At 35.6% G+C, this 17,956-nt stretch overlaps 2 protein-coding genes across 2 annotated transcripts; both read right to left on the bottom strand.

Moving 5' to 3' along the window:
- Positions 1 to 494: 494 nt before the first annotated feature.
- On the bottom strand, positions 495 to 2,529 carry LOC122072220 (splicing factor ESS-2 homolog). Its single transcript, XM_042636793.1, has one exon. The coding sequence runs from the start codon at positions 2,227 to 2,229 to the stop codon at positions 688 to 690; it is 1,542 nt and encodes a 513-aa protein (XP_042492727.1). The 5' UTR covers positions 2,230 to 2,529; the 3' UTR covers positions 495 to 687.
- A 9,958-nt stretch (positions 2,530 to 12,487) lies between these two features.
- LOC122091834 lies at positions 12,488 to 15,701 on the bottom strand. The gene is made up of 2 exons (XM_042662007.1): positions 15,304 to 15,701; positions 12,488 to 12,649 (listed from the first exon to the last, which is right to left on the bottom strand). Exons 1-2 carry the CDS (start codon positions 15,626 to 15,628, stop codon positions 12,627 to 12,629), a joined length of 348 nt encoding a protein of 115 aa, XP_042517941.1. The 5' UTR covers positions 15,629 to 15,701; the 3' UTR covers positions 12,488 to 12,626.
- Between the last annotated feature and the right edge of the window lie 2,255 nt (positions 15,702 to 17,956).

Genomic DNA, 17,956 nt, shown 5'->3' with positions numbered 1-17,956 from the left:
TGTGGGCAGGTAGACCCAAGTTCCCCTGCTCACATGTCACTTTTCAGCCCCGTGGAATTTACCCATTGGCAAAATAAATCATTGAGACATTTAGGGCTACAAAAAAATTGCATGGACATAGATGGGAGGGAGTAAATGACTGCATCCGAAGCTGAAACTTTCCCACAGCCAATCCAGATTATTTAGAGCACCCTTCCACATGACACAATTAAGCACAGTATTTAGAAACTTTTCACCCTGATTTAAACTGTAATACGTTTTTCACTGAAATTCTCAATGCCCATCTCCATCCCCTTTTTTCCCCTTCAAGCTTCCAATGCTTTCTCCCTCCTAATAAGAGAAAGCAGGAGTAGGCCTAAGGATGGACTGACTGCTCTGAGACTAAATATAGGTTAGGTCAGGGAGGAATCAAGGAGCGAAGGCAACTCCTTGACATCTCTCATCTAGAAAACATGGCCAACTATGTATGCAGTTACAAAGAGAAGAACTTCAAATTTACAAAGACATTAGCATCCGTATTTTCTATTGAATATCTTAAGTATTTGTTTCAATTTCAATAAGTTAATAAACGATGTTGAGATGGCAAAGAGCCCATTCATCCCAGTCATTGGTACATAAAGTAATCAAGAAACTTTGGGGATATGTCTATGAACAAACAGTGACAAGAAAAGAGGGAGTGGGTCTACCTCACCAAGGAGGATTGGAGGCATCTCTAGCATCTCTAACAGATGGAGACCTAGAGTCCAAGCTCCCATCTCTTCCAAATCTTGTCAAGCTCCTCCCTGCCTTGGGAGTCCCTAGAGCTGGGCTTCCACCCCGATAGCTAGCACGAAGACTTTCATCCACAGAAGATGAAGACTTGGCATTCGCAATAGCATTCCTCACAAACTTCTGAGCAGCAGGAGAAAGCGTACGAACACTTGGACTAGCACTTCCCCCTCTCACAGTCACAGGTGATGGCAGTGGTGGCTTCTGAAACATCTTGGACCTCTCCCTCAGTTTACGTGCAGCTTCCCTAGACAAAGAGTGAGCTTTGACATCTCTTGATGGTGGACATGGGATTCTAAAGTGAGGCCCATCACTGCTACCACCAATACCCACCGGAGTGTCTTCTGTTTCCAATCTCAATGGTGTCCCTTCGATCTCTCCCCAAGTAATAAAAGGTGATTCATCAGCACCCGGTGCAGGGGATGGTGTTTTCACAAAGCTATACCCATCTTCTGATACCTTGTTTGATTCCACATAGAACGGATTTGGAGTCTTCCTCAAATCTTCCAAATCATACTTCTTCAATCTCTCGGCATCTCGATCCCACATAGGAACAGGGGTTGCTCCAGCAACAGGTGCGTAAACAACTGCAATTGTGTCTTCTTCTTCTTTCGGCCTAGAATCCATCATCTTGCCATGAAAACGAGTGTTTGTGCGGCTAATTTCTTTAGTCAGAGCCTTAAGTCTCACTTCCTTCTCAGCCGCTGTCAAAGGGACTTCACCACGATCAGCTGGATTATACATCAACAGATTCTGTGCTGTGTATTTCCAACCATCTAACGTGCTCGGAGGCTGTCCAGACGTCCCATACCCATCAGTGATCCGGTCTTGCTTTCCAGATTCAATTGCCATAACTTGTTCCTTCTCACCTTCAATCAAATACCCAAATCGATCCTTCCTCTTCCGATTCACTTTCTCCACGATCTTAGAAAAACTATCATTATCTTCACTTGTATAACGCCGGAAGAACTCGTCCAGAGTCATTGCAACATCGACGGAATCATCAACGAATTCTTCGCCTACGGCATCCGCTTGAATTGGGGTTTTATCCAAATCAAACGGAGTAGAATTCGAGAAGAAAGTCGAACCGGGCGTTCGTAAAATAGAACCAGGAGTCCGAGTCTTATTACCTTCTGCATCCGAATTCGAAGCCTTGCCTCTTCGTCGCTCCAAGATCTTCAACTGGGCATCTCGAATTTGAACAGGATCTCCACTGCGAACAGCTTCAAGCCAATCGATACGGTCACGAAGCTTTGGAATGTCAGGGAAGAAATCGCGTTCGATGATCTTCTCTATGGCCGCGACATAAGTGTCTTCATCGAGAACCTTGGGACGCTTGTTAGGGTTTCGGGGAGGGTTTAGCAACGATGAATCATTAGGGTTTTCTCTGGTTCCCTGTGATGGAGAAGGTGAAGGAGAGAAAGAGAGGTGGCGAGGAGAATGACCCGGTGACAAAAGCATGGTTTCTGTAGTAGGAACTGAAAAACTTCTTCAGAATCAAATTTGGGGTTGCGATGAAATATAGAAATTAGGGTTAGGGTTTCGAAAAAGAAGAATAGATCTTTCTAGGTCTTGTAGAAATCGAGAACTAGGAAGATTCCGGGAGGGGGGGGAGAACAAAGGATCTAAGGAGACGGTGTTGACTGGAGAGGCTCGACACTGGAATATCGGTCCGGCCACCCAACGCTGCTAACCAAGGCAATCTTACAGAAAGAGAGAGAGACAGAGAAAGAGAAGGAGATTAATCTCTAGGTTGACTCATGAGAATGGAACTTGCGAGGCAAGGAAATACTTGATAAGGAAAATATTACTAATTCATACAGAACCTAATCATCCCTTTAAGGCTCAAGTATCGGTATCGTATCGATCGGAATATCCGTATAAGATGGCATCGACTGACACCGAAACCCAATCCTTGACTAACCCAAATTGATTATCTGTTTTTTAAAAAATAAAAATAAAAATCGATTATCCGTATAATTTTAAGAGTAAAATAATAAAAAATTTATATTAAAAAAAATGAGGGCAAAACCGATTGATACATACTGATCCAATTCAACCCAAATTGGTATCGGAATCGGTATCAACTAAAAAGTTTCCATGCTTGGGTTGGCCTAGATGAAAAAAATACAGGCTGGAAGTTGTGGGTTAGGCAGTAGGCATTAGTGGTGGAGCCTAGCTCGACCAGCATTCACTACCATGGATTGTCGACCAGTTAAGAGAATTAATGATCTGGAGTATTTCCAACCCTTTATATGGAATCGAAAAATCCTAATCGTGAATTAAGTTGCCCACTACGTAATATCAACATTCACCACGCCAGTTTTCTCATAAAACCGCCACCAACGCACTTTTTGAATTGGTAATATTTTCAAAAAGTTTCTACCAAAAAATATATATATATATTTTCGAAAAGTGATTTGGAGGCCAAAAGAAAGCTCTCATTCTCAAATTGGGATGGGATTACCCACCTTTAAACAGGTCTAGATTTTCAAATTTAAATATTTCCATGATTGATCAGTTTTTGAAAAAAAAAAAAAAACTTTGAGAATACATGGATCTCTTTAGTGTAATAGCATTTTCAACGTTCTCCCCATTTTGAGATTCATGATTTTTCAAAAATAAGTAATGGTAATAACAACTTTTTTCTGGAACGATCCATGGGTACATAATTTCCACAACTCTTTTTTTTTTTTAATAATTCATGTGATACTAACCCGTCCCCCTTATCAAGATAAGTGACTTCATTCTAGGTAGTTAGTGGAATGTTGATCCGTTAAATTCTCCTTCACATGGTCATTAACACCCGTTTAAGACTTTATTGATACATTATGTTGGAATTTAAGTTTCAAACTATGGTCAAAATGATCTTTTCAAAATGGTTTTTTTGAAATCCAAGGTAATCTTTTTGAAATTCAATTTTCCCCCTCAAAAGTGTCTATTCTACTTTTACTATGTTGTCTTTAGCACTTGTGGAGTTATGCATGAGCTAAAGACAACTCCCAAAAGTTTAGTCTCACATTGTTTAGGGATGAAAAAAATCTTGGATTTATCTATAGGAATATTTGTTAAGGGTGCAAGCCCTTGGAGAGGCACTCTCCCTTGTCATATATGTATGTGGGGATTCTTGGTGTGTTTTTGAATCGTGCACGTGAGAGTTTTTGGTTCTCTATTCTCTGCAAGTTCTTCTGGTCTCTGTTTCCTTTCTAGTATTGGTTTTCTGTGAGTTTCTGACATATCTATTGGAATCGATTATTGAAAGTGTACCTTAGTCGATTTGGAAGTTGTTTTATCTTGGAGGTGAAAACGTAAGGTCAATCCGGTTGCATACAAATATACTTATTGTCTGGTTATTGGTTTGCTTACAATCTTAAGGTATTTAAACGCCCCGTATATTTGTATACTCTCCTTAAGGTATTTGATCCAAAACAAATACACGTTCTTTTTATATTTTTTAATATGCCATTTAAATCATTAGCTTTTCTAGTTTTTTTATCCGATCTTCATACAAAGTCATAAACCAATACAATGATGGTGAAACTTGTAACCAAGGTTTATTATACCGATTCAATGAATCACTCCACCAACACAAGTTTGTACATTCCACCTTTGAATCAAGGTAACATTCCAGACACTTACATCACCAAATCTAGGCACACCTACTAAATTCCATTTTCAAGTAGAGACTAATCATTCTACTTGTTTTATTTTTCTATTTTAAAGATACTTATTGTACAAATATATGCATCTCATGATGACTCCCCCCACATTTTTGGATTTATAACATATATACATATAAATCCAAACAATATGAGTATGCATTTTGCAGGGAACCAACACCACTGTAGAATCATGTAACATAATAATCAAGCATTATCAATTGCATGTTACAATTTCATGTTGTGTTATCCTAGATATGAATGCACAGAGCCAGAGTTCAAAACCTCCATAATTTCATATGTGAATATGAAATACTCACTTGATATTTATTTCATGTGATCAAACATAACTTCATATATTTTCTCAATTATGCAAACATATGGATTCTGCTACACTTAATGCAAATGCTGAAATTAATGGAAATGGTGCCACACCAACTTTGCCTACCAATACGGAAGTACCAATTCCTACTGTCAACTTTGCTCCACAATTACCACCTACTTACTTTTCAACACCCACCAATGTTGTGCCTACAGTTGGATCACTTCAACCTATCATGGAGAAGATAATCGTTTCTGAATTTGAAAAAATTGACCAATTCAGTGGTCAAAATTTCAAAAGGTGAAAGCAAATGCTTCTGTTTGCTTTGTCTCAGATTGGGGTTGCTTTTGCATTGACTGAACCCAAGTCGTTACAAAGTGAGGATCCTGAATTTGAAGCAAAAAGACTTGCTTGGGTGGAGCCTGATTTTCAATGCAAGAATCGGATTTTGAATGCACTTTCACTTGAGTTATATAATGTTTATAATTATTTTGAAAGTGCACACATGATACGGGATGCTTTGTCCAAGAAGTACGCTATTGAGGATGCAGGGAGTAGTAAGTATGTGGTGTCTAACTTTCTGAATTTTATTATGTCTGATAGAGGGGACATCTCCTCCCAGATTGACAAATTTCAGGTATTTATTGGGAGGCTAGCAAAGGAGAATATAATTCTGCCGGATGCATTTGTCACTGGTTTATTAATTGAGAAACTCCCTTCTTTTTGTAACCCATTTAAGTTAACCATGAAGCACAAGAGAAAGGAGTGGACCTTTGAACAAGTTGTAGTCCGAATTAAAATTGAAGAAAGGAACCGTGCAAAAAACAAGCCTAATAAGACTCCTAAACTCAAAACAAATTTGATTGAAACAGGGAAGCAAGGAAACTCTAAGAAGGGTTTTCATGTTAAGAAGGATAAATCTTTCAAGAAAAAGAAAGGTAATTACTTCCTTTGTGGAAAACCAGGTCATTTCAAGAATGATTGCAGGAGCAAGAAGAAAGGGTCTAAAAAGGCTAAGATCAATTTCATTGAAAGTGAAATTTTTACTGCAATGATAACAGAAGTTAATATGGTTGAAAAACCAACAAATTGGTTACGTGATACTAGTACTACAAGGCACATCAGTGGAGATTGAAGTTCTTTTTCTAATTACTCTGATATAAATACTGATGACAAGGTCTTCATGGAAAATTCTCAATTTTCAAGTGTGGTTGGAAAAAGTCAAGTGACAATAAAACTTACTTCTGGAAAGACACTTGTTTTGGAAAATGTACTTCATGTTCTGGATATAAGGAGAAATCTGATTTCAAGGCCACTTCTAAACAAGGCCAGATTGAAGTTGTCTTTTGAGTTGGAATAAGGTTGTACTGTTGAAAAATGATGTATTTGTGGGCAAAGGTTATTTGAGTGATGATTTGTTTGTATTAAGTGTAACAGAAATTATTAATGTAATGTCAAGTTCTTCGGTTTACTTTGTTGATTCTTATGATTTATGACATAGTAGATTAGGACATTGTAATGCTCCTTATATTACTAAAATGTGTAAATTATGATTGCTTAAAAATAAAGTTAAGCCATCTTTAGACAAGTGTCCCACTTGTATAGAGGCTAAGTTTACCAAAAAATCTCATAAATCTATTGTTAGGCAAAGTGGTTTACTAAACTTGATACATAGTGATTTAAGTGATTTTAAATCATATGAATCAAGGAGTGGTAAAAAATATATTGTGAGTTTTATTAATGAATACTCAAGAATCACCATGTTGTATTTACTTAATTCAAAAGATGAAGCACGAAACGCTTTCATATCATACAAAACTGAAGTTGAAAATCAACTTGGAAAGAAAATTTAAAGACTTAGGACTGATAGAGGTCCAAAATATTTAGTATAAATGATTTTTTTTTTTAAATCATGGTATAATCCATGAAGTTATAGCCCCTTATCAACCTGAATCATATGGTATAGCTGATAGGAAAAATCGAACATTAAAAAAGATGATGAATTCTATGTTAATTAGTTTGGGTTTACCACTTAATATGTGAGGTGAAGCAATTCTATCTGCTTGCTATATTTTAAATAGGGTGTCCCATAAGAAGACCAATATGTTACCATTTGAATTATGGTATAGTAGAAAACCTAGTATTAATCATTTAAAAGTTTGTGGCTGTTTATCAAAAGTAGCAATTACTAGACCAAAGAAAAAAAACTAGGGCCTAAGACTTTTGATTGTGTGTTTATTGGATATGCAAAGTATAGTTTTGCATATCATTGTATGGTTCTTAAAAGCATAGATGATGTATATGAAAAAAATGATATTGTAGAATCCAGAGATATTGATTTTTTCAGAATATTTTTCCTTTTACAATTAGGTAAGGAAAATGTTGATGACTTAAGTATAGAAAAAGACTTAAGTTTAGGAGAATAAATGTCAAAAGGTAGTTATCATACATTCAATGAATATGGTGCTAGTCAACTAAGGAGAAATAAGAGAACAAAAAAGTCTACTTACTCAGAAGATGATTGACTTTTCTATCTTATGGACAATGATCCTCTTACATATAAAAAAGCAATAACATCTCAAGATGCAGTATTCTGGAAGGAAGCTATAAATAGCGAAATAGATTCCATTTTATCCAATCATACTTGGTAGCTAGTTGATTTGCCACTAGGGTCTAAAGTGCTAGACACCAAGTGGATATTTCGAAAGAAATTAAAACTGGATGGATCACTTGACAAGTTTAAAGCTAGACTTGTTGTTAAAGGTTTTAGGCAAAAGAAAAATATAAATTATTTTGATACATTCGCTCTGATTACTAGAATTACTACAATAAGAGTAATTATAGCAATGGCTTCTATCTATAATTTGGTAATACACTAAATGGATGCGAAGACAATATTTTTATATGGAGACTTAGAAGAAGAAATATATTTTAAACAACCTGAAAGGTATACAGTATGAGAAAAAGAACAAAAAGTTTGTAAATTTGTAAAATCACTATATAACCTGAAACAAGCACTAAAATAATGGTATGCTAAACTTGATATGGTATTAATATCAAATGATTTTGTTGCAAATGATGCTTAAAGATATTTATATAGTAAATTTTATCAATGTAAATGTGCATTTATACTTATTTATATGGATGACATGTTAATCATGGGTACAAATTTGGATATTATTATGCAAATTAAAAATCTATTGATGTCCAATTTTGATATAAAAGATTTGGGTGAGGCTGATGTTATTCTTGGTATCAAGATAATCAGGAAAGAAAGGGAGATAATCTTACCTCAAGCACATTCTGTGGAAAATATTCTTAAAAAGTATAACTATTGACTCACATAAGATAAAGACACATTTAGAGATGAGATGCCATTTACAAAAATATTTGGGTGAATCAATAAATCAAAAGAAATACTCACAAGTTATTGGTTATGTTTTATAGTTGATGAATTGTACCAGGCCAGATATAACATTAGCAGTTGGAAAGTTGAGTCAACACACTCACAATCCAAGTAAAGAGCATGCTAATGCTCTAGACAGACTAAAGGGTACTATAAATTATGGTCTTCATTATAGTGGTAATCCTACTATTTTGGAAGGCTATTGTGATGCCAATTGGACATCATATATATACAAATGAATACTTAACAACTAGTGGATAAGTGTTCACACTAGGTGGTGGTGTGATTTCATGAAAATTAGTTAAACAATCCTATGGTATATGATCCACCATGGAAGCGGAATTTATCGCTTTAGAAAAGGTTGGAACTGAAGCCGAATAGCTCAGAAATCTAGTGGCAGATTTTTCATTGTGGCCAAAATCGGTACCTTCTGTATCACTTTATTGTGATAGTCAGACGGTTATAGCTAAAGCAAAAAACAGAGTATACAATAAAAAAAGGAGACATATTCGTCTTAGACATAATCTAATAAGGCAGTACATAAATGAAGGGATAATAGCTATTGATTTTGTAAAATCAGAAAGCAATTTAGCCGCTATATTCACAAAACCAATGTCTACTAAGGTTATACATGATTCATCTAAAGGAATGAGCTTAAGACTTGTGTCATAGGTCATGTGATGGACAACCAACTTATGTGAAGAGGTTAAATCCTGAATTAGATTCAAAAGGTACAAACGAAGTCACTGGATGACCTGCTTAGTATTATTACTCAATTGCTCATTCTGGCTAGATGGTAAAATAGTACAACCACAAAAAAAAAAGAGGATGAGTTACAAACTCTTAATTAAGCTGAATCTCACGAACTGTGGAGGTGTGTTAACTGTGGTGCACACTATAGGCTGACCTAAGTGGATGTAGGGGGTGTGATCGTCAAGCGATGAGAATTTTAAAGGCGAATGCTCTAAACATCTATGAGACCAAGATATGGGACAAGGCCAGTAAAAAACGTCCAATATTGTCATGTTAAAGGTTGTCACGAACGTCGACTGGTAAGATATGGGTGGTAACCTAGCCGGCTACACAGATGAGGAAAGGTTCAATAAGTCTGACTTCACTCGTACTTTGTAGCGTAGTTCATCAGACCTAGTGTAGGTTCAAGTCCTTAAGACATCTGTAACGATGTGTCCTACTATGTTTAATATACTCAGTTATTCTATTTTCGATTTTGTCGATATTTTGAAACATGTGCGGGAATTGTTAGAATTTAAGTTTCAAACTATGGTCAAAATGGTCTTTTAAAATCCAAAGTAGTCTTTTTGAAATTCAGTTTTCCCCCTTAAAAGTGTTTCTTCTACTTTTACTATTTTGTCTTTATCACTTGTGGAGTTGTATATGAGCTAAAGACAACTCACAAAAGTTTAGTCCCACATTGCTTAGGGATGAAAGAAAACTTGAATACATGTATAAGAATGTTTGTTAAGGGTGCAAGCCCTTTGGAGAGGCACTCTCCCTTGTCATGGTGTGTGGGGGTTCCTAGGGTGCTTTTGAATCGCGTGTGCGCATATGCCAAGCCGAGTTGAGTCGGGTCGGGCCATGGCCGAGGTCGAGGTCGGGGTCGGGTATGGGTGTGTGTGGTTCAAAGAACCTACTTTTTATTACATGTAACTTTTTGTTTGGCTCCATACTAAGGGACATATTATTGGTATATGTAAATGTACACGCATCCACCTGTACGTATGAGACATGTACCATTCCCCATAAGTGAATGTACTTTCCTATACATGCATAGAGTCACACCTGTATACGTATGGGTACCTATACAGGTATACTCATTCGTATACAGATGCTTACATTCCATATATACAGAATACTGATTTTGGTTGGGTATTGTACGAAATACATAATGTGAGAGTTTTTGGTTCTCTATTCTCTGCAAGTGCTTCTGGTCTCTGTTTCCTTCATGGTATTGGTTTTCTGTGAGTTTCTGAGTATTATCTTCAGACATACATATTGGAATTGATTATCAGAAGTGCACCTTAGTCGATTTGAAAGTTGTTTTATCTTGGAGGTGAGAACGTAAGGTCAATCCGGTTGCATAGAAATATACCTATTGCCTGGTTATTGTTTTGCTTACACATTACCTTGTTTAAGGCTTGATTATAGTTCGATTAGGAGAAGCCCGATTAAAGCCCAGAACCCAACTGAGACTGACTCATTCCTTAAATAGGTAGATCATGGTCTGAAAACATAGACCCACCAGGCTCGGCTAGGGCCAATCGAGACCAGCCTTGACTGACCGATTGACACCCCTACTTATATGTTATTTTATTTGGAAATATAGAAACCAAGTTTTTTTTTTTTGTCTTGAAAATTCAAACCCACTTATCATGCTAAAACACGTCGAATATTGGATTTCTAATGGGTTTGCTGATAAATCTTTTGCAACTCAAGTGATCACCTCTACCTCTCAACACACTACTTCTATTCCACTCCCCTTGTGCCAAAAAATGACTCTTGTTGTTATGGGGATTGTAGATCAAACCAAAAATATCTCTGGATGGGCTTTTGCTATTTTACATAAAGGCAATTGTATCATATTTCAAGCAAATTATTTGATGACATGTAGAAATGGTAAGGCCACTGGAAGGGGACTTCTATATGGAAGAAGAAAGGCAAGAGATAAGGGATGGAAGATGGACAGCATGAGCAATGAGGAGGATTTGTATCACTTTTTTGTTTTTTGCAAGGACTGATAATACTTACAATCATCTTTGGCGTTAAACATCAATAGCACTCCTTTTGGAAATGTAGTATTTTGTAACTTACCCAACTTTTTGTTTAAAAATTAATAACAACATTGTCCTTGTGCTTAAGAGTATGGCTTAGTGAAGCGATGACTAGGAAACTTTTGATTCACAATGTTGATATGAGTATAAACAATACTACTTTGGGCAGTTTTTATTTTTGTATGCTTTTATTTTTAGAATTAAAAAAATGCACTTTTTTAAATGGGCAAGTGTTTTCTGTTTGAATGCGGCCCCTATGCCCAGACAAAGGGGGTGTGCAACCCAAGAGGGGCATAGTTATCATTGCATGCCTCTATGTCTATGGTGCAGAGGTGTACTCTTGGACATAAAATTGTCCTTTTTAAATTAATGCTATCCACTTGCGTGTGTCTATGTCTAGGCACTATAGGCATGGAAAAATAATGTTGCCTTACAAGGCGCTAAAGATGCTTTCGTGCACTCTCGCATTGGTCTATGCACTAGTGTATACTTACACCAGTCGGGTAGCATTCTCTTGCCTAAAAAATTGTCACTAAAATGTGTTCTAACAAATGAATTTTTCAGGAATGACCTTGCCCCCTAAAATCAGGGGGTGTATTAGGGGTGCCAATCGATCGAGATCGAACCTATACCCTCGGACTATGACCTACTTATTTAAGGAATGAGTCGGTCTTGGTAGGTCTTATGTCAGGCTCGATCGGGTTCCAGACTTTAATTGGGCTTCTCCTAATCAGGCTAATCGGGCTATAATCGGGCCTTAAATGGGGTAATGTACCAATAAAGCTTTAAACTAGCCTTAAACGGTCTATAATAGTCTTAGATTTAAGATACTTTAATAAAATCATTAACAATTTAAAAAAGATTTTACACTTAATTACATTCAATAATTGATAAAATTATCAAGATATACCCAACCTATTCTATTAAAAAAAAATAATCAAAATATATAGATAAATGGTCGGGCCAAACGTGTCTGGCGAAGCCAGGCTTGTAAATAGGTCAGGCCAATTGGGCGCCCATCGGGCTTACCTCTTGCACCATGTCTACCAGTTTATAAATGAGCTGGCCTCAGTCCAAGCACGTTTAATAATTGATGCATGTTGGGCTTGACCAATCCGATCTGATCAATCAAATCAGTGTGTGCTTGGGATTAACACCCCTAGGATATCTAATCGTGGGAAATGGGAACGGGTAGTATTCATCTTCCCTATTTAACCTTTCTCCCTGTTGAATTAGGCAATGACCGATGGTATCATTTTGTGATCAATCCACTTAAGTTACCCTTTCACTGCATCTCAAGAACTATGATCATATACTTTGGTACAATTTTTTCAAGAGAGATAAAATGCAACTAACACGCACCCTACAAATCTTGCTCCCATTTCATCAGTGTTCGGAAGTTGGGTTTCCATATTTAAAGGCCAGTCTCACCCAAGAGTTGCTTTGTATATTGTTTAAAAGGTCAAGATTGGATGCAACAGATAAGAGCCATCTCTATTTTAGAGAGTTTCAACAATTTCTTTTTTTTTTTTTTGAGGTGGGGGGGTGGTTGGGGGGGTGGGTGATGGGGAAGAAGCCACAAAAATGTATTATTCTAGTTTCAATGACATAACAGAGATGATCTCTTACAATATAAAAGTTCAAAAACACCAAAGTGCCTATGTTCCTCCTTTCTCTCAGCTTCATGCCTTTGGTATGGTGTAACCTGTAAAAGAAATCAATAATGAGAGAAAATCCCAAGAAAAAACAAAAAAAACTCACATGCATGGCATGGTGCTACTATTGTAGCAAATTCGGTCGTATTTGATTTGGTTCCCTCTATAGAATTATTAAAATACCTTTAATTTGAGTTGTATGATGGCAACAATATTTACCAAAAATAAAAAATAATAAATAAATAAATAAATTCTCATTGTTTTCATTAGAAATTCAATAACTGTAAGATATTTTTGTCGATTTTTGTTTATCTCATATGAAAAGCATTTGGTCACCTTTTGTGAAATGACTTAAATTCCTTTTTTTTTTTTTTTTTTTTTTTAAGGTAATGAAAGCTTTTCATTGTTAGTAATTCTCTATGAAATTACTAAGTATTCATAATTTTATTATGGTAATTTCCCTTTCCATGTGTTCAATGATAGATACTATGATAAATCGCATATTAAATGTGGTAGTTCATCTTAAGCCATTGAATTCACCATATATTACTTTCTGATCTTTTGTTGGTGATAAAGGCCAAATTATATCTTGTTGATAATGATAATATGCACTTGACTAGATTCAAACAGGATTGAGAACTTGAGATTAGGTAGACCAATACCTATAGAAGGCATCCAAACTTGCCATTTATTACTTGACCAAAGACCATCTCAACATCAAGCATATAGCATTTGAGATTGCAGAATCATAGTTCATGTTTGAAAACAACTTCTGGCTTGTTGGGACTTATCTTTTCTGTATAGTCTATTGGATTAATATCCATATCCATATAATAAAGGCCCATGGACTGGTATCCATGTGGCAGCCCATTGGGTGGCTGGGTGTTTCAGATAAGACCAAATACCTAAGTAGTTAAACACAGAAACCCAATAAAAAAATAAAATAATAATAAAAAAAAACTATGATACTTGATCCTCAGGTAGCCCTCTCTGCAAATAAGTGTGATTATCCTATGTTACATGTATAAAGAGACCCAGATATAGGTATGGTCGTGGGAAGAGAGAAAGTGAGAGAAATCTACTATTTGATGGTTAGAGGCGAATTGAAAACTAAGTAATGGCAATTTTAAAGATCTCCAAGGGAAAATTAGAGATGTCTTCTAAGTTATAAAGTATCAACATAATTTCATAGAGTCATTCGGTTTGAATGCTGCATGAAGAATATAAGCCAGACGGCGGAACGGGTGATCATTGCATTATGGCGTGATCAGACACCCTAATTACATCCCTAGGTTCTAGGGTTTAGGTTGTGGAATTTCATGAGGTTTTTTCAACTTCATCAGATCTGCTTCTACTATAAAAACTCGATTTGATTTCTCTGTGATGATTTTGCTGTCGTGGATTCTCTTCCATGACCTAAAACTTTTAATACATACTTAGGTAAACCTATAGGGCATCAAGAAAAATAAGTTTTGTGATTTAATGTGTTTTGTAATGAAAACATTGTAAAGGGAAGAAAAAGTGAAAATTTTCAAACTTAAAATAGAAACTTTTGTAATTATTATCCCTTGTGATTGTATAAATTAGTTGGGAGAGAAAAATGAGTCACACAAATCTAAAATAAGCATCCCAGTTGCATTGCACATGATATCTCATGGCTTCTCGTGTCTTATTTCTTTGAGCTTTTCATTATAATTTATTAAGCCATGCCGAGGATTGCTAATAGATCACCCTGCAAGCAATCTTCTTAGAATTACAACTTTTATTAGAATCAAACTGAAATTTGATTATAAACTATAGTACAAATTTTGATAAATATATTAGGAATGTCTTGGAATTTATTACATATTTTTGTGAGGTAATTATTATAAAAGTTTCCACTTTATTATTGATTGGATTTTACTTCTCTTCCTTTTATTTTCTTACAATCAAAGTGCATTTCCAAGTAAAAACGAGAGAAAAATAAAGTAAAATGTGTTTTATAAAGAGAGAAAAGGAAGCTTTGGTAATCATGAATAACCTATTTAAAACTCTTAACATTTTAGTATTATATTTTTTATTTACTTTTTAAATCTAAGAGATTTGAATGCAAAATAAATCAAAGTTTAATAACCAAATTTTAGATGATTTGATTTGAGAATAGATCTTCTGCACGTATATTTACTGGGATGTACATGTGACTATATGAGGATCAAACACCTATCCCTTTGCTTCCATATATATTCCTCTTCACCTTCTAAATGGCAGGAAGTGGGGCTTGTTGGATATTCACAGTTTACATATATTTCCAGGTGAACGAATGTACAAAGGATTCAATCTTGATATGAAACTAATGACACAATCATATTAAGTAATAATTATAAAATGGGCAAGAAGAGATCCCTGTCCTCTTGTACAGACAATGCCAATGGGAAGTGATGCAGAAGCATCAAGGCGGGTGATAGCATGATCTTTTCGTACCTATCTATATCTGAATGCAAAGTCATGCAAGCGGGTAGATTTCTTTCTTCCTTATAAAATTTTTTTTTTTTTAGGTTTTCTTTCATTCTCTAGATATATAACAGTGAAAATGTCTATTATCGCCCCCCCCCCCCAACCCCCAAAAAAAATTGTAAATCAGAAGAGAATCATGGTTGATCCAAACAAGAAGGAATCTTTTTGGTATCAGAAAATTAGTGAAAGGGAGAAAAGGATTGAATCTTACTTCCACATATCATCCCATGGGGAAGAGTCACTCCACACTGCTCTGCAACATCGACTACCTTATCCATGCTGAACAGCTCCTCCAATTCCTTGGTAATGTACTTGCAGACGCATGGGATTTCCACATTCTTCAACGCACCACAACACCAATGAGACTGTGTTACCTCCTCCACCACCAGATTTTGAATGATGGGTAAGCATTTATACACTAAACCCATAAGATCAAGTCCACATCCCTGGGATGAGACACCCTTGCTGGAGATCAAACTTCCGGCCATGAATATTATGACTGCCAAGGCCAACCATCTACTGCTACAAATTGCCATATCTCTCTCTCTCTCTCAATCAAAACGCTTTTCTTCTATTCTTCTTCCCCAATTCCCATGCTCATGTGACACCTCTCTCAACTCAGCAAGACTCTTGTGCCATGGCTCTGTTTATATATGGATTCCCATTGGGACCCACACGTTGTCATTAAATGGCTCAACTCCCAAGAGATATTTATTATAGATATTACGGAAAGATTTCTATGGATTCGGCTCTTATCCTTTAGGCCCATCGCCTAGGTCTTATTCATAGTTATTTGAGCAAGTGCCATTTGACGATGCAATGATCCAATAGTTTTGGTGTCTCGTTCTTTGCGTCTTTTTCAAACCGTTGGATTATTGTTTCGTCATATGGCAATCGTCCAAGTAGCTATGGACTGACTTGGACGATGTGTGGTAAGGAGAGGAGCCAGATCCGGTTTTTGTAAGACTGTGTTTGGTAACGTTGTAGAAAAAAGTTGTAAGACTTTGTTTGGAAACGAAAAAACCAAATAAAGCGTTTGGTGCATTCATGGTGTGTGTGTGTGTGTGTGTTTTTTTTTTCTGAACAAAAAAAAAAAAAAAAAAAAAAAAAAAAAAAAAAACCAGTAGAAAATGGATAATTGACGAGAAACGACAAGAGGTAGTTCCGCCGATTCTAGTTGTCTTTCCAAAAAAAAAAAAAAATGGCATTTTGAAATAGAAACTAAAATTTCCATTTTTGATGATAAACGTTTTGAGAAACATTTACCAAACACGGCTTAAGAAGGAATTTCACCTTTACATCTATGAAGGCTGAAAAATGGTGTTAACAATTATGGCCCCCATGGTTAAAAGGAGTCAATGTAGGTCCCATTATTTATTATGTGAGAAGAATATGAACAATGAGAATCTACAAGGTGGGCACATGCTTCATTGTCCCTTATTTTGGATTACAGCTAGGGAAGTTTATACCTTTTATTTATTTATTTTTAATGCGGTCTAAACACCAATAAATTAAAATCCAAGTTATGACATTTGGAAATAGGATTTAAATCATGGTATCAGAATCACTATCAACCCCAACCATGATTTGAGATATTGATATCTGATTGTCCATATCAAGTAATACGTATCACTATCGCTAATCATTGATCTTGATATTGTGCCGATATCATATCGGTGAAACAGTATGGACAAAGAAAAGAAAAAGGAAAAAACCATATTGGTATCATATTGGTTTTGAAGGTGATCTATAATCGATACCCGATCTTATCGATTTATTTTTCATTTTTTAAACATTGATTGATTAAATGACAAGATTGCCCTCATAAAACAGGCTTCATTCTCTGTGTTCGAGGTTAGTGTAAAGTCTTTTGATCTAACCAAGCACGTGGACATGAATTCATTCAATGAATGACCAAATATATAATTTCATCAAATAAATACCACAAATATAAAATATAAAGTAAGTCATTGAAAGAAATTCTACTAATAGATTATCTACCTAGGAAAATTAATCCTGTTGAGTAACACAAATGACTTGGTCTTACCTAATCTAATTAGGGCTTTACACATAGATTCAAAACGGGACAAGGCGTCCAACCCAAAAAGGGGCCTGGTTCTTGGTTTGAACATTATGGATGGTACAAACATATCAAAATTTAACATGAAATAAGATTAAAATAAATAAATAAATGTACACAGTTAATTTTAAAAAAGGCAAACAGTTGAGTGATTTTGATCACTGGTTGATTTTCCTTGAAAATTGGATGATTCTAGATATCGCTGGTTTGATTCAATGTTCTAGGCAAAGTTGTCCAATGCTTAGGATATTGAATTTATTACCTGGACACTCGATGTACTATGACATGATTGCTTGATAGCCCTAAGGTTTGAAACATCTCTTATAGATGATTCCTTAATCGGGTACTTCATGATCCCCTTTGCCACATCTTTCGCATATTATCGGATATTCATATTGTGTAGATCTTATATCCTGATTTTAAGAAGTATCATTTGGTATACCACTGTAATTATTTTGTTCATGGGATTTGATTAGACTATAGAATTCTTAAATCTTGGATTTTAAAATTCTATCTTTTGAAAATTTAAATTTATAATTATTTTTTTGGCTAAAAATAAAATTTTTATTGGAGAAATCAGTTAATAAGGATTTAGAAATTTAGAATGGATCCGGGTTATGATCCGAATTGATTATGTTTTTTTACCAGGTAGAATCTTTACAGTATTTAGGCTCCATTTGGATCCAAAAGATTTTTTGATCTATATGATATATTTGGACCCATCAACATGGTCCGAGCCTCCGAGGTAGGTTCAGGCCTCAATTTAAACCTAATTGTTAAATCA

This window comes from Macadamia integrifolia, chromosome 2 (genome assembly GCF_013358625.1).
Source record: "Macadamia integrifolia cultivar HAES 741 chromosome 2, SCU_Mint_v3, whole genome shotgun sequence".
Lineage (NCBI taxonomy): Eukaryota > Viridiplantae > Streptophyta > Magnoliopsida > Proteales > Proteaceae > Macadamia > Macadamia integrifolia.
Note: the sequence above shows the minus strand (reverse complement) of the source record. Positions and strands in the feature narration are given on the sequence as shown.

Excerpts from the sequence above, each read along its gene's own strand:
- LOC122072220 (XM_042636793.1), bottom strand. The coding sequence starts at position 2,229 with ATGCTTTTGTCACCGGGTCATTCTCCTCGCCACCTCTCTTTCTCTCCT.
- LOC122091834 (XM_042662007.1), bottom strand. The coding sequence starts at position 15,628 with ATGGCAATTTGTAGCAGTAGATGGTTGGCCTTGGCAGTCATAATATTC. Across the intron at positions 12,650-15,303 it reads CCATGGGATGATATGTGGAA|GTTACACCATACCAAAGGCA; the intron begins GTAAGATTCAAT and ends TTTCTTTTACAG.